The sequence below is a fragment of the Salvia splendens genome, chromosome 9, assembly GCF_004379255.2.
Source record: "Salvia splendens isolate huo1 chromosome 9, SspV2, whole genome shotgun sequence".
Taxonomy (NCBI): Eukaryota; Viridiplantae; Streptophyta; class Magnoliopsida; order Lamiales; family Lamiaceae; genus Salvia; species Salvia splendens.
The window spans coordinates 20976794-20989942 of NC_056040.1; the positions used below are offsets into that span (position 1 = coordinate 20976794).

General features: G+C 33.7%; 1 protein-coding gene across 1 annotated transcript; it reads right to left on the bottom strand.

Moving 5' to 3' along the window:
- Positions 1-2111: 2111 nt before the first annotated feature.
- LOC121749757 (potassium channel AKT1-like) lies at positions 2112-7522 on the bottom strand. The gene is made up of 11 exons (XM_042144382.1): positions 7259-7522; positions 6339-6704; positions 6191-6248; positions 5791-6108; positions 5442-5687; positions 5253-5351; positions 5059-5091; positions 4793-4978; positions 4450-4644; positions 4274-4349; positions 2112-3069 (listed from the first exon to the last, which is right to left on the bottom strand). Exons 1-11 carry the CDS (start codon positions 7465-7467, stop codon positions 2186-2188), a joined length of 2670 nt encoding a protein of 889 aa, XP_042000316.1. The 5' UTR covers positions 7468-7522; the 3' UTR covers positions 2112-2185.
- Positions 7523-13149: the final 5627 nt, after the last annotated feature.

Consider the following 13149-nt stretch of genomic DNA (forward strand, 5'->3'; position numbering starts at 1 on the left):
TAATTAAATCTATTCACTATTAATATGAATTAGAGCATCCACTACGCGTCTCGCGCGCGGCTCGCGTTCCGTCCCGGAGGGACGGTTCCGCCGCGGGACGCGTTGCAACGTTTGTCTCGTACCGAGCCCGTCCCGTAGCCCGTAGCCGCGAAACAAGGGACGCGCTGTCCCGACACGCGCCCGGGCGACGTGTCGCGCCCCTGATGCATGCGTGACGCTCACTCGCTGGCCCGCGAGTGGGCGTCGTCACGGATGACGCAATAATTCATTTTTTTTTAATTCGAATTTTAATTAAAAAAAATCTATTTTTCAAACGGTAATGTTACCGTTAATTTTTTATTTTCTTTTTTATTTTCTTTTTTTTTATTTATTTACTCTATAAATAATCCTATTTCATACTCATTTCACACACAAACACACATCTATTCCTCTCAAATCCTCTCTATAACCACTCCAATTTCATCTTAAATCAACTCAAACAAATGGTTCCTATTGAGCAAATGCGTCAACTAATGGAACAATCACTTGAAGAAGATCGACGCCGAGAGGCGGAGGAAGCCACGCCGCCTCCACGACGCTCCCGGACATACATCCATCGCAACTGGGAGGAAGCCGCCGCAAGGTTAGTACGCGACTACTTCTGCGATACCCGATTTGGGGAGAAACCTACTTCCGTCGCGACTTCCGTCGCCGTTTCCGTATTCGGGCAAGGACACGCGACTCTAGCGCCCACGCCCAACTCCAAGAGGATCTAATTAAGCACATTTGGGAAAACTTTGGCGGAGAAAATTAAATTATGTCATTTTTATTTTTTTAGGATTTTAATTATATCCATTTTCTATTTTTTTGAATTTTAATGTTGTTTTAATTTTAATAAAGTGTGTTTGTTTTAATTGAATTGGGTTGGAAAAAAATAAAAAATGAAATTTAATGAATAGTAATTTAAGGGACGGAATAAGGGACGGAGCGTTGCAGGTTCCGTCTCTTAGTTAAGGGATGAAGGAATAAAGTACAGTGAGACCCTCAAATAGTAATTTAAGGAACGGTGGGGACAGCATAGTGAATGCTCAGTAACAAAAGACCACATCCATCAGCTCAAGTTGTTAGAATATTGTCAGAGACAAAAGTGAGTAGCTAGTGGGGCTCTAGAAAGTAAAAAAGGGCGAGTCAAATTATAATCAAGGCACTCATTTGAAAAAATCATGGTGTTTGTTGATAATTTAGTTATGGGCTAACTATTTGAGTTTAGAGTTGGAAGGCATAATTAAACTTTTTTTGTAATTTGGGGTGTGATTCTAGACGTAATTAGGTCAATCAGTCAATACAACCTATGGATTTTAGATCACTCAATCGATTTTGAATTTTGACCTCGGATAAATGTCTAAATTCCAACTCCAAGTTGTGTAAAAAGAGAAGATGAACAAATAAACGTTTTAAAAGTGGGAGACACTCATGTGCGCTCCATTATAAACATGCATTTAGTGTCTCTAATTAACACTTATTTATCATAATAGTATTAATTAAAATTTAATTATCTTAATTAATTTTGTAATTCATATACTTAATGCCAATTAATAGCAAATGCGCGTGCTCACACAAGTATTCTTATCCTTAACTTGATTGAAAATCTCGATTTGTAAACGAAGCATGTGCATTGTGTATCAATAATATGTTGAAGTAAGGATAAGAATTATTATCCGATTTTTAATGTTTGGACGTGATGGTGAAATAATAATTCACACTTAATTTTGTAACTTGTTTATACTTGTTGAGCTCCAACTATTGTAGTACAGTATTTCATTCTTGTGCGCACAATAATAATTGGGCCTATTTGCCTCGGCCTATAAACTTGAAGTTCTTAGGCCCAACATCGTGGTACTAATCCACTAGTCACGTACTTTATAGACGCTTCTTCTTCTTCTTCTTCATCACGTAATTTGGAAGCATACATGCCTTGATCATACGAGCCTTTTCACTAGAATGGTCCAATGTTTGTGAAAGAGCCAATGTTACACACATATCTACAATTTCAATTTGAGCACATTGAAAATTTTATTGATGGTATATGTGTGTGTGTGTATGTGTATGAGCTGGGGTCTAATTTATTCGAGTCAAAAGAAATGGTAGTGGATAACACGAGATTTAAAGATACAAGTGACCACTTTGGAGTCAATACAAGCAAACATTATTCCTTTTCATAGTTCCTATCATCACTAACAAGGACTAATTGATCACCATCTCTGATCAGCTGTATATCATCGATTACAGCACCATCGTTGCTCAAAATCTTAGCAGGAACAAATCCAAACTTCTTCGCCCCCATTTCAACTAGTTCTTGAATGCTTTGTGGAAGCAGGACGAGCTTTCCTGCTATATCTCCTTTCTCGGGGCAACTCACAGTCACTCTTGCAGCATAAGTTCTCTCTGCCGGTGCTGCACTTGTACCGTTGTTGTCTACAGGCAAATGTGAGCTCTTGTCTCCCAGTTGTGCTGCTGACATTATTCCAAACAGAGAATTATAGAAATTACTTGTCCTGCGCCTTGGACGAGACCTTCCCCATGATCCATCCGGTGCAGGAAACGAGGGGTCCTGGTTAACAGGTGAAATTGTTGTTGGTTCACTTCTAAACTTCTCCACGAAACGAACTCCATGGCGCTCCTCAGGGACTGTGACAGCGGGTTCTCCAGTCTTAGATACCTTATAAGAATCAAAGAGCTCCTTAATCTCGTCGTGCCCTTGCTGCTCAGCAAGGTCCCTTGCTGTCCAGCCATTTTCATCCCCCTTATACACATCAGCCCCATGGTCAAGTAGGAATCTGACCATTTCGATGTTGCCTTCACAAACTGCAACATGGAGAGCCGTACAGCCATTGCTCTTTGATAGAGTGACATCCCCTCCACGACGAACAATTTCCTTGAGTAAAACCAGATTATTTTGTTCAGCAGCACTGCAAGCAAACAAACCAACATCACCAATGGTTATTGCAGCACCATGGTCCGACAATAGCTTAACAACTTGATTGTGCATGCCAAACATGGCCTCCCAAAGTGGTATACTTCCCTCTGAATCTGCAAGTTTAGCCAAACAACCATTCTCTTAGTCACAGAAAACAGTAAAAAAATAAATACAATACTACAATTAATTATTAATAATAACAATAATAACACAATCAATCACTGAAAAAGTCAAATAATACACTTTTACTTTCTAAAATATATCCAGCAAGAAAAAGTCCATTTGAAGTAAACTCAGCTGATGATGATTAATGCACCTAATGTGGCAAGATGACAGGTAGTCATGTGATTCTTTAGTCATGAAGTTGACTTCTGAAAGTCAGATTATGTGAGATTACAATAAATAAGTATTTCTGACCATTACCGGCCATAATTGGTGTAGCTTCGTCCTATTCATATAAAAAAGGAGTTGTTTATTACAGTACTAATTATAATAAATGTCCATTACTAGTAAAGGGTCCCAAGAGTGATCTCAGACGCACCAACCGTTAGCCATTAAAGAAATAACGGGTTGCTTATCAGGTAAAATGTATGCCAATTATAGCAAACATATAACAAGAAAACCATGGATAGATGCCCCTAATGAACATCTGTGATTTGAGCTGAATGCTGAAAAGGATGGTAGTTTATCTTCACAAGATGATGATATCAATCATTCATTAAAGAAAATAAACAAATCAAGACAAGATTTGTAAATAGCAAGTGAGTTCATACAAAAGCATTATCACATACATCAGAGTGATGAGTCAATCAGAATTTTAAAAACCAGCCATGCCAACTTGTATGGCCACGCAATACTACATGCCTTGCTAAATTGACGTGAATTGCTAAACATAAACAATTTCTAGTGATTGTCAAAAGTCAGTTATAGAACACAACATGAAGGAATAGTAGAGTGAATGATGAAGTCAACTGAACCTGATAGAAAATGGCTTACTAATGCAACCCCAGCTCTTGTAGCAGGCAATGGCCATATTAGAGTTAGCATATGTCAAATTATGCATAAAACTTATCATTATTTATCGTTCCACATTAGAACAGATAGTTAGTCCGAGAATCCCTAGTACAACGAAAACAATGATACGCACTAAATCATATCTGGTCGATGCTTGTAGCTAATATACTCCCTATTTGATGGCAAAGAAGTATTATGGATTTTATATTTGGCTATCCACCACATCATAAAGCACACAAATCTGATTTGAACAGAATTATAATGTGGTTTTTGGAAAAGTATTGTTATGTAACGATAACGAACCTCTACAATTGACGTCTGCCCCAAAATCCAGCAAAAGAAGCACACAGTTCTCATTTCCTTGTGCTGCTGCTATATGCTGAATAAATACATGTATAAAGACAATTATATTAGTAAATAAATAGGAAGATTGGCCTCTTTACTGAAAGTGTGCTAATATTTAGCTGAAATGTACTGACCAGTGCTGTTCTTCCATTATTATCAGATTCGTTTGGATCAAGACCCCTCTTCAGCAGATGATGCAATAGCAAGTCATCTCCCCTAAGTGCTGCAAAACACAATGTGAGAGGTAGATCCAATCTTCCTCGAGCAAGCATGTTCTCGGTCTCTACAAGAACTCCATCCATTACTGGGTCCTTCAATTGCTTCAAGTGCTAATATCAGAAAAATCAATGTATCAGTATTCTCCAAATCGTATATGAGCCCAATCAGTGATCTAGAAAATACAGTGAAAGAATCTGAGGTGGACATATTTATCACTCACATTAGGGATGATAGAGGATAATTGTATAGGAAACATACCTTAAGAAGGTTGTTCATGATTATAGTCCCGTCTCCAACATTAGCCTGAATAATGTTCAGAAACGTGGTACGGTTCAGACGCAATAGCTGACACAATCTTTTTGTACGCACTGTGAACAGTTGAGGCCTATAGCAAAGGACACCAATCTCTCCACATAATTCACCATTTTTGGCCTCTCCAACAACCTGAATAAAAAACAATTGTTGAAATTTTAGTCCGGTTTTCAATATAAAACATCTTTGCGACCAATGCAAATTGGACTTGCCTGTTCTACTCCATTTTTTTGGACCAATAAATCCTGCAAATAAATTCATACATTATGAAATCAGTACAAATGGAGGACACATGAGAAGTCAGTCCATTCTCTAGCATGATTATACAGAACAGAAATATTCGAGGCAAATAAGAGAGAAAAATAAGAGAGAAAAATAAGTGAAGGTTATTAATGCCAAAATTTACCACTGCTCCTGTGACAAGGATATAAAAGTCGGTTGGAGCTTCGTTCTGCAGGATCACATCTTCCTTGGGAGGGAAATACTCAGCCTTCATCTCAGATACCTTCCATACAAAAAGGTGTGATGAATGACAATGACGAATGTTTAGTGTATAGCAATGGGAGAAAAATGAAATACAGTTTCAGGAAATTACCAGCTGAAAGAGCAAATCATTTGACACGTCACGGAACAAGTATGCTCTTTCTACTAGAGCGTAGAAAAGGAAGTGGGAAATACTTGAACGAATGGCTTTTGGAAGAGAATCAAGACTCTCTTGTTGTTGAAGGCCCTCAGAGTCAGTTCGGAACTTTAAGCACAAATGTGAAAGCATCTGGTCTTGAAGGCGAGCGGGCAGTTTATTCCTTTGTGCAAAACTTGAAGCGGCTTGAATTGTGTCTCTCTAATGTTGGATACCACATAACAGAAATACAACAAAACATTCAATTTGAGGCATGAAGGACCACCAACGAAATTTTCAACATATAGTATCAAAAGTTACTCACAAATTGTCGGGTCTTACTAGTCGCGTGGACGACCAAATTTGTCATATTTCCTATCAAATATGATGTTAGCCCCAAGTTGAAAAGCATGTAAAATATATCAAATACCATCTCCCTCGTATTTTCAGCATGCAAATCCCCATAGCCAACAGTTGTGAGAGTTGTAATGGACCAATAAATAGAAGTCACATAGCGTAGCCATATGCTTTTGTCATGGAAATTCTCTATGGCTGCTCCAATCCATGTCTTATCTGGATTAGGATAATGGGCAGCAAGTAGATAATAGAAGCAACCAGCACAATGAACTGCAAACAAAGTAACCTACACACAAACAAAGCTAAATTCAATAGAATGAAAACTATAATTTCACCAAAGTGTTCCAAAGGCTCGAGATTTAACTTACACAGACAAGCTTCACACACCTAACCCAAAAGTAGTTGAAGTTCTTATCTTTCTCCAATCTGTTTTGTAGAAAGACACACGGGTAAAAAGAGCATATTTGCTTCACTAAAGCTGAGAATATATACATAAGAAAATTCATAACATGCTACCGTGAAAATAAGGAGCCAACTCTTCTAAGACGCCAGAGGCGAAGCATATTGAATGCTCCATAAGTTTGTAATGGTTCGGGCATTATCTTACGAGCTAGTTCGGATGGGATAGTAGATATAACATCTAAAAAGAACCACGATAACAGATACTTCTTCGCAATCCTCTTCCGGTCATCAACAAGAAGATATGTGCTTCTGTCCAGATAAGCTACAAAGAATGTAAGGACAATGTCGATAAAGAAAAATCCGTTGACAATATTGTCTGTGATGGAGAGAGGCCTTGCTGGTTTATCAAGAAACCCGAACTCGAATGGAGACACCCAAGCAGTATAAACAACCAGCACAATGAGAAAGTTCTGCCATGCTCTGTAAGATTCAATTCAGCCTGAGGTGATTTTAGCGGCATACAAAAATACAAAAAAAAAAGGTGCAGCAAAGAGAAATATAATCATATAATTGCATTGGACAATATAATAAAATGAACACAAGAAAGCATAGTGCACAGTGAAACTGCCATATGATAAAAGGACATCCAAATTACGTCAATTATGCAAGTTTCTCAAAGTCAATTCGAAAAGTTCGGAATATTTGAACCAATACAAAGATCTACTCGGCCTCTTTGACCAGAAAATTGGAAATATATTTATGTTTCTCCATAGATTTTTATTCATTTCTGTGGAAATTCAATACACAATAACAAGATTGCGGTGAAGAAAAGCTCACTGTTAAGACTGAAATATTCCAAGAGAGAGAAATGAAGAGAAATCAAGCACTCATACCATCTTCCAAATCAGGCAAAAAAAATAACTTAAATTAATTGGAAAAACACTCAAAAATCGAACAATGCGTGAGACATGCAGGTGAGTAGGAAACTATCAAAAACAGAAATTAAAGTGAAATGAAAAAAAAAAGGAAGGAACCTGTAGCGGCGATCGTAAGGTGAAACGATGAAAGGAGGAAGCCTAATTCTGCGATTACTTCTGGCGCCAAGGGAGGGGAGAATTCCAGTAGAGAGGCTGTATTGACTGCCTTCGCGGGAGAGCTGTTCAATTTCACGTGCTTGAGCGTCGCCGCACATTGAAACCCTGAGCAGGCCACCGCCTCTACTGTTGCCATAAACATCCGCCATTGTTTTTCTGCAAACAAATTTGGAAGCTTTATATCTTATTCCTTGCTCTATGTATGCCAATATTAGCTTCTATTAGTTCTATATATATAATATACAGGTGAGGTTTATGTATAAATAAATAATTATTTTATCGCAATAATTATTTTGGGTACTTGTGATTTAGTCAACTCAAAAGAAAGTCTCTCTTTGATGTATGAATTAAAATAAAAAAAATGTAAGTACCGTAAGTTTCTGTGTGTCACAGCTCCCTCGTGACATACACGACTTTATTCCAGCTTTATGGATTCATTATTCATATAGTATTTCCCATATAATGGCCACCTTTTTTCCAATTAAAATGAAAATTTTCTAGTTTTCAAATTATTTTCTCTTCAATCTTCTTATTGAAACATGCAATTATATTACTATTTTCAATGATTCACAGCATCCATTAGTATTGACGCAAATGGATCGGATGATAGTAAAAAAAAGAATAAAGTGATGGCGTTATTAACATATTATTATAAATAAGTAGGATAAAGAGGATAAGAATAGAAGAGAGAAAACTGATCGACCATGGTAAATAAAACTACTATAAATGGAAAATACTATATATTGCCAGGTTTGTTTTATTTAGCAACAAATATTTATTTTGCCCATGAAATAGGAAATAGTCAGCGAACATGTGTGCAAGTGCAATCTCTCTTAAGAATTAGGATAATATTATTAACACTCAAATCTAATACTTTAAATGTATAAATAAATAAATTGAATAAACCAGGCTGGCTAAGCTGATTATCAAACTTTGAACTATTTTTTATCAAATCGGTATCCATTACTACGATCTGTGAAATCTATGCTAATTTGTCAACAATAATCCCATACTAATTTTTGAATAATGATCTCGTAGCATCTTCGTTCACTCTTTTCATCATATTTCATCCTAAAATCAATACGTTTTCTAACAGTATACTCAATCTGCAGTAGAATATGGATAATGCTTTTAGTATAATCATAATAATCCGAATTTATAAGTTTCTGAATTCATTAACTATGACTACATTAATAATGAATTGTCTACTTAATTTCTATTTTTGTCTCTTTACTTATTCGTGATTTTGTTGGCTTTTAGTAAAATTTTTGTTGGTTTAATTTTATATTTCAAATTGTATACAATCAGATATATATTTATAATTTAAATTGTAGAGTAGCATTTTAAAGATAAAAGAATAATTCTCATTTGAACATTTTTCAATATATAGTGTATAAGGTGCTATCATCCCCTAGTGTATAATTACCCATTATAGATAGATGGAACAAAAAATAAATGGACATAATTAGTTTTAACTAATGTTAATACATTTCATGCCGAATGTCAACAAAATGGTATATGGGTTAATTAAATTGTTAAATCAAAATAATTTAGGAAAATTTCAAACTCTAGGGTTTGAGCATCACAGTTAGTGGATTGACGAATTTTGATGTGTTACTTGACTATATCAATACAACGTGTCAGGGATGTTAATTGGGTCAACCTAGCAGATTTTGGACAAACCCTATTCGAGCTACTGGTTAAAATGAGACACGTATTGGGTGACGAAGGAAGTATAACATAGATAATATTCTTTTAAGTTTGAGTTTAGTATAGATGATTAGAGTAAAATCACTATTTGATAGACATTTAGCACTAAAATGAATTTAAGTTTAGTGTAAATAATTGGAGATGATTTTAGGAGAATAATTGTACATTGAGCACCAAAATTATCAGTACTCCGTTGCAACTCCTTAATTTAACAATCTAGCTAGGTTGTATATTGGAGTTAATATCTATTGCATTTTCAAATTGAAAATGTTAGATACATCACTGCTTCAGCATTCCTAACTTTTTACATATAAAGAGATTCACCATTTTAATGTCGGCTAAGAAAATTATGAATGGCACAACTTGATAATCAACGCATGCACTAATAAAGTTGTGGCGTGATTAATTTCGTTAAGGAAATCTGAAATAATGAGTAAAACCTAAAGTTAACATCTGTTGATTCTATTGTTTTTTACAAAATAATAACCAAAAACTAAATTTATATTGATGCTTTGGTAAATAAAATTCTATATGCATCTGCAATTAAACATCCATGACTTTCACTAATAATGCTTTGTCTAGATACGGATTAAAGCGCCTTGAAAATACCAAAATCTAACTTCGAAATGGGAAACAGCCATCAATGCTAATATGCTATAACAATAAATGTTTGAGCATCTCAATTAATTCTTTTATATTTCATATGGTACTATTTATAATTCATATACTACTGCATAGCTGTTCGTTAGGCCATCCACAATAGGAATAGCCCAGCAATAGCTCAGGCATAGCCTAGCCACAAACTCCTCCTGCCACATCATCAACACTAAAAATCCTTCTGCCACATCATAAATAGCCCAGCCACATCAATAGCCACATCACTCAAAATTATATAAAACAAATAATTAACAATCACACAAAATATGCAATTTAATTTACGATACATATACGAGAAAACTCAATAATATTATTAAAATTTAAAAAGTACATTAATTAAAAAAATTACATAATTAACAAAAAAAAACTACTGCCGTGCAGTCCTCCGCGCCCATAACTCTTCAATTAAATCCTTTTGGAGTCGAATATGAGCCTCCGTTTGGCACATGTCGGGCAAGTCGCGTATATATAGTGTTTCGGAAACAAAAAAAAATTAAAAATTCGCGCTAGGCGGTGCGCTAGGCGATCCGGACGCTGCAATAGCGCCTAGCGGATCGCCTAGCGCCACGGAACCGCCGAGCGCTAGGCGGTTTTTTTTCGCGAAAATCGCTGGGCGGCTGCAATAGACCGCCTAGCGCCGGCGCTCGGCTAGGCGGTGCGCTAGGCTCTATTGTGGATGCTCTTATAGAAAAAAGCTAGGTGACCACATTATTGACAACCATAATCTGGTTTAATAGTAAAAATGCCGCACCTTCTTTCCCTCCCCTTCCTTAAGTGGCGCCTAATTTTTTGTTTTTCCCTATCTCCCACTTCTTGGTTTATTCAGTTTTCTCCCATTTCCTTCTCTCCAAAATTGCAACTACTCATAATTATTTCTACATTCCCAACTCAACTATCAATATTTATTCTCTCTCTCTCTCTCATTTCATTGTTTTTTCATTTTATCCCTCTCTCCAATTTCCTTCTCCACACAAATAGTTACGGCCCATGTTTATTCCCAGTGAAAAATTAATTTTACATATTTTTTTATTGCATAATACTGCTCTTTAATTTAGTTCTATCATTAGAATATAATCTAATGACTGGCGTATCTTAGTCTATAATTTGTTCACACTAGCATATTACGTAAATATCATTACTTTAAATTATAAATTAATTATGATAGTATTTAATTTTGAAAAAATTTACAACTTTATTAAAAAGTATATATTTTAAACTAAATTTCGGTGAGGTATAAATCATTAATGCAGTAAAAATAAAATCCTTTATCTTAGCCTATGAAAAATAATAAAAAAATAATTAAGTATTTTATTTGATATGTGAATTAGATAATAAGGTAATATAGTTATAATGATTAAGTATTTTTCTTTTGTGTTATCTTTTTATTTTTTATTTTTTTAATTCTTTAGTTTGTTCTTTTTTCATTAATTGTCCAAAAATATATTATGGGAATATTTTTTAAATTTTAATTTACTTTTAGAGATGAGTATTTTTATATTAAGGAAATAGGAGTATTAATCATTATCTCTTCATTAAGTATGTTTACAAGTGGTCAATTTTATATTTGTGATTTTTAAAATTACTTTATAATTAAATAATTGGATACAAATAATTATTCACAATTTATTTTTTTATACTATCATGTATCTGATTAATTATGATTTGTTATTTTCAAGTAAACATATACAGTTGTAGATAAGGAAATCACTTAATATAATCAAATAGTCGGAAGATGTAACTAATAACTTAGGTATATATAAATGTGGTTGATTTTATAATTTTAAGAACTAATACTAATAAAATAGTAGGATGTGAATGACTATTTTTAATATATTATTATTAACTAATAAATATATCGTTAAAAGTAATTATATTCCGTAATTTGGACTCAATATGTCGAGTACACAAGATGTTACTCGACAATTTTAATAAATTAGTTGAATATTAATATTAATAAATTAATTATATATATGTTGTTGACTTTATAATTTATATTTATAAGATTGTCTAATAATAAAATAATTGAATGAAAATCACTATTTACACTATTTTTTTCAACTATATCATACACTCCCTAATTTTAATGACCTTTCATAATTTTTATGTCAAGATGACGAGTGCAAAAGAAAATATACATGATTATTGTCGATTAGTGGATAATAGTAGTACTAATAAGGTAAGTATATATACATACTTTGCAAAATAGATAGATCAATTCGTGAATTAATCTTGTCTAATCATTTGGTTTTGTAACATAAATAGTATACTATAATAATCTTGATTGAGATCTAATGGTGTAAAATAGATAGGCCTAGTAATTTGGTTAGATGGTTTTTTAATGTGCTCGAAAACTAATATTGCAAAATTCAACCAGTGATTTATTTTCATCCGACCTTTTGACTTATAACATTATTGTTTGATTAAATTAATTGGAAGAGACTAATAATAATTAAGTATATATGGTTGATTTAGCAATTTATAACTTATTTGATAATATATTGTTGCATATTAAAGTGAATCGATCTAAAAACTCTAATATTTATGAAGAAAATATTATTTAATATATCTTTAAAATATTATATATATGAGTCAAAATCGTGTGATTATTTTTTACATCGAGGTTTGATTGTAACGTTGCAAAAGTTAATAATCAAGAAATTACTGGTTTAAGTTATGGAAATTATTTTTGTGAAATTATCGGCATCTTATTTCATATTTTTATGATGAAATGAGTTATAAAAATTATTATTAGTATATGAATATTTTCTCCCAAAAAAACGTCTAAACTTTATGGAAATTCTCTAGTGTATGAATATTTTAACTTCTACTAGTAGTATAGCAAATATTATTTCAGAATATTGCTATATGGTGGTTGCTATGGGAGTAATAGCAACATTATTTCATATTATTGTAAATTAAAGATTTGTCATACGGTTGTTTCCACAATACTTATATTCAAGATTTGTGTATTGATTTTTTACTTTTTTGGGAACTATAAAATGTAATTAATGCATGTAACTTTAATTCAAATTTGAAAATGAAAAGAATGCAGATTACAAAAAATCGAAAATAGGCTGAAGGATAATAAAGGTTTTTTTAATTTGTCCACTAACTGCAATTAATATTTTATTATATAATGAACACTCAAATTTACTTTTATACCCTTGTGTGGTTGTTTAGCATCACTCCTCTTTATAATATGGTATACCTTGAGAGTTGGGACTTTGAAATAAGGTTGTTGGAATTCAGCCAATGCTGATTTCGAGTATTAATACTGAGATAGGTGTTCTTTTAAAATTAGTGAATCCACTTAAATAAAATAAAATAATTCATTAATATATATTCTTTTTTTATCCATCTATCATCGCAACAACATGGAGGTGGACTAGGTGGTGCTCCCACATGCCATCTCGATCTTATTGTGGCATTACCAGAATTCTATTTTTTGCTGGACTCAAAATGAA

Coding starts and splice junctions, on each gene's coding strand:
- LOC121749757 (XM_042144382.1), bottom strand. CDS start 7,467: ATGGCGGATGTTTATGGCAACAGTAGAGGCGGTGGCCTGCTCAGGGTT. Junction 6,109..6,190: donor GGTGTGTGAAGCTTGTCTGT/GTAAGTTAAATC, acceptor GTTTGTGTGTAG/GTTACTTTGTTTGCAGTTCA. Junction 5,092..5,252: donor TCCTTGTCACAGGAGCAGTG/GTAAATTTTGGC, acceptor ATTTATTTGCAG/GATTTATTGGTCCAAAAAAA.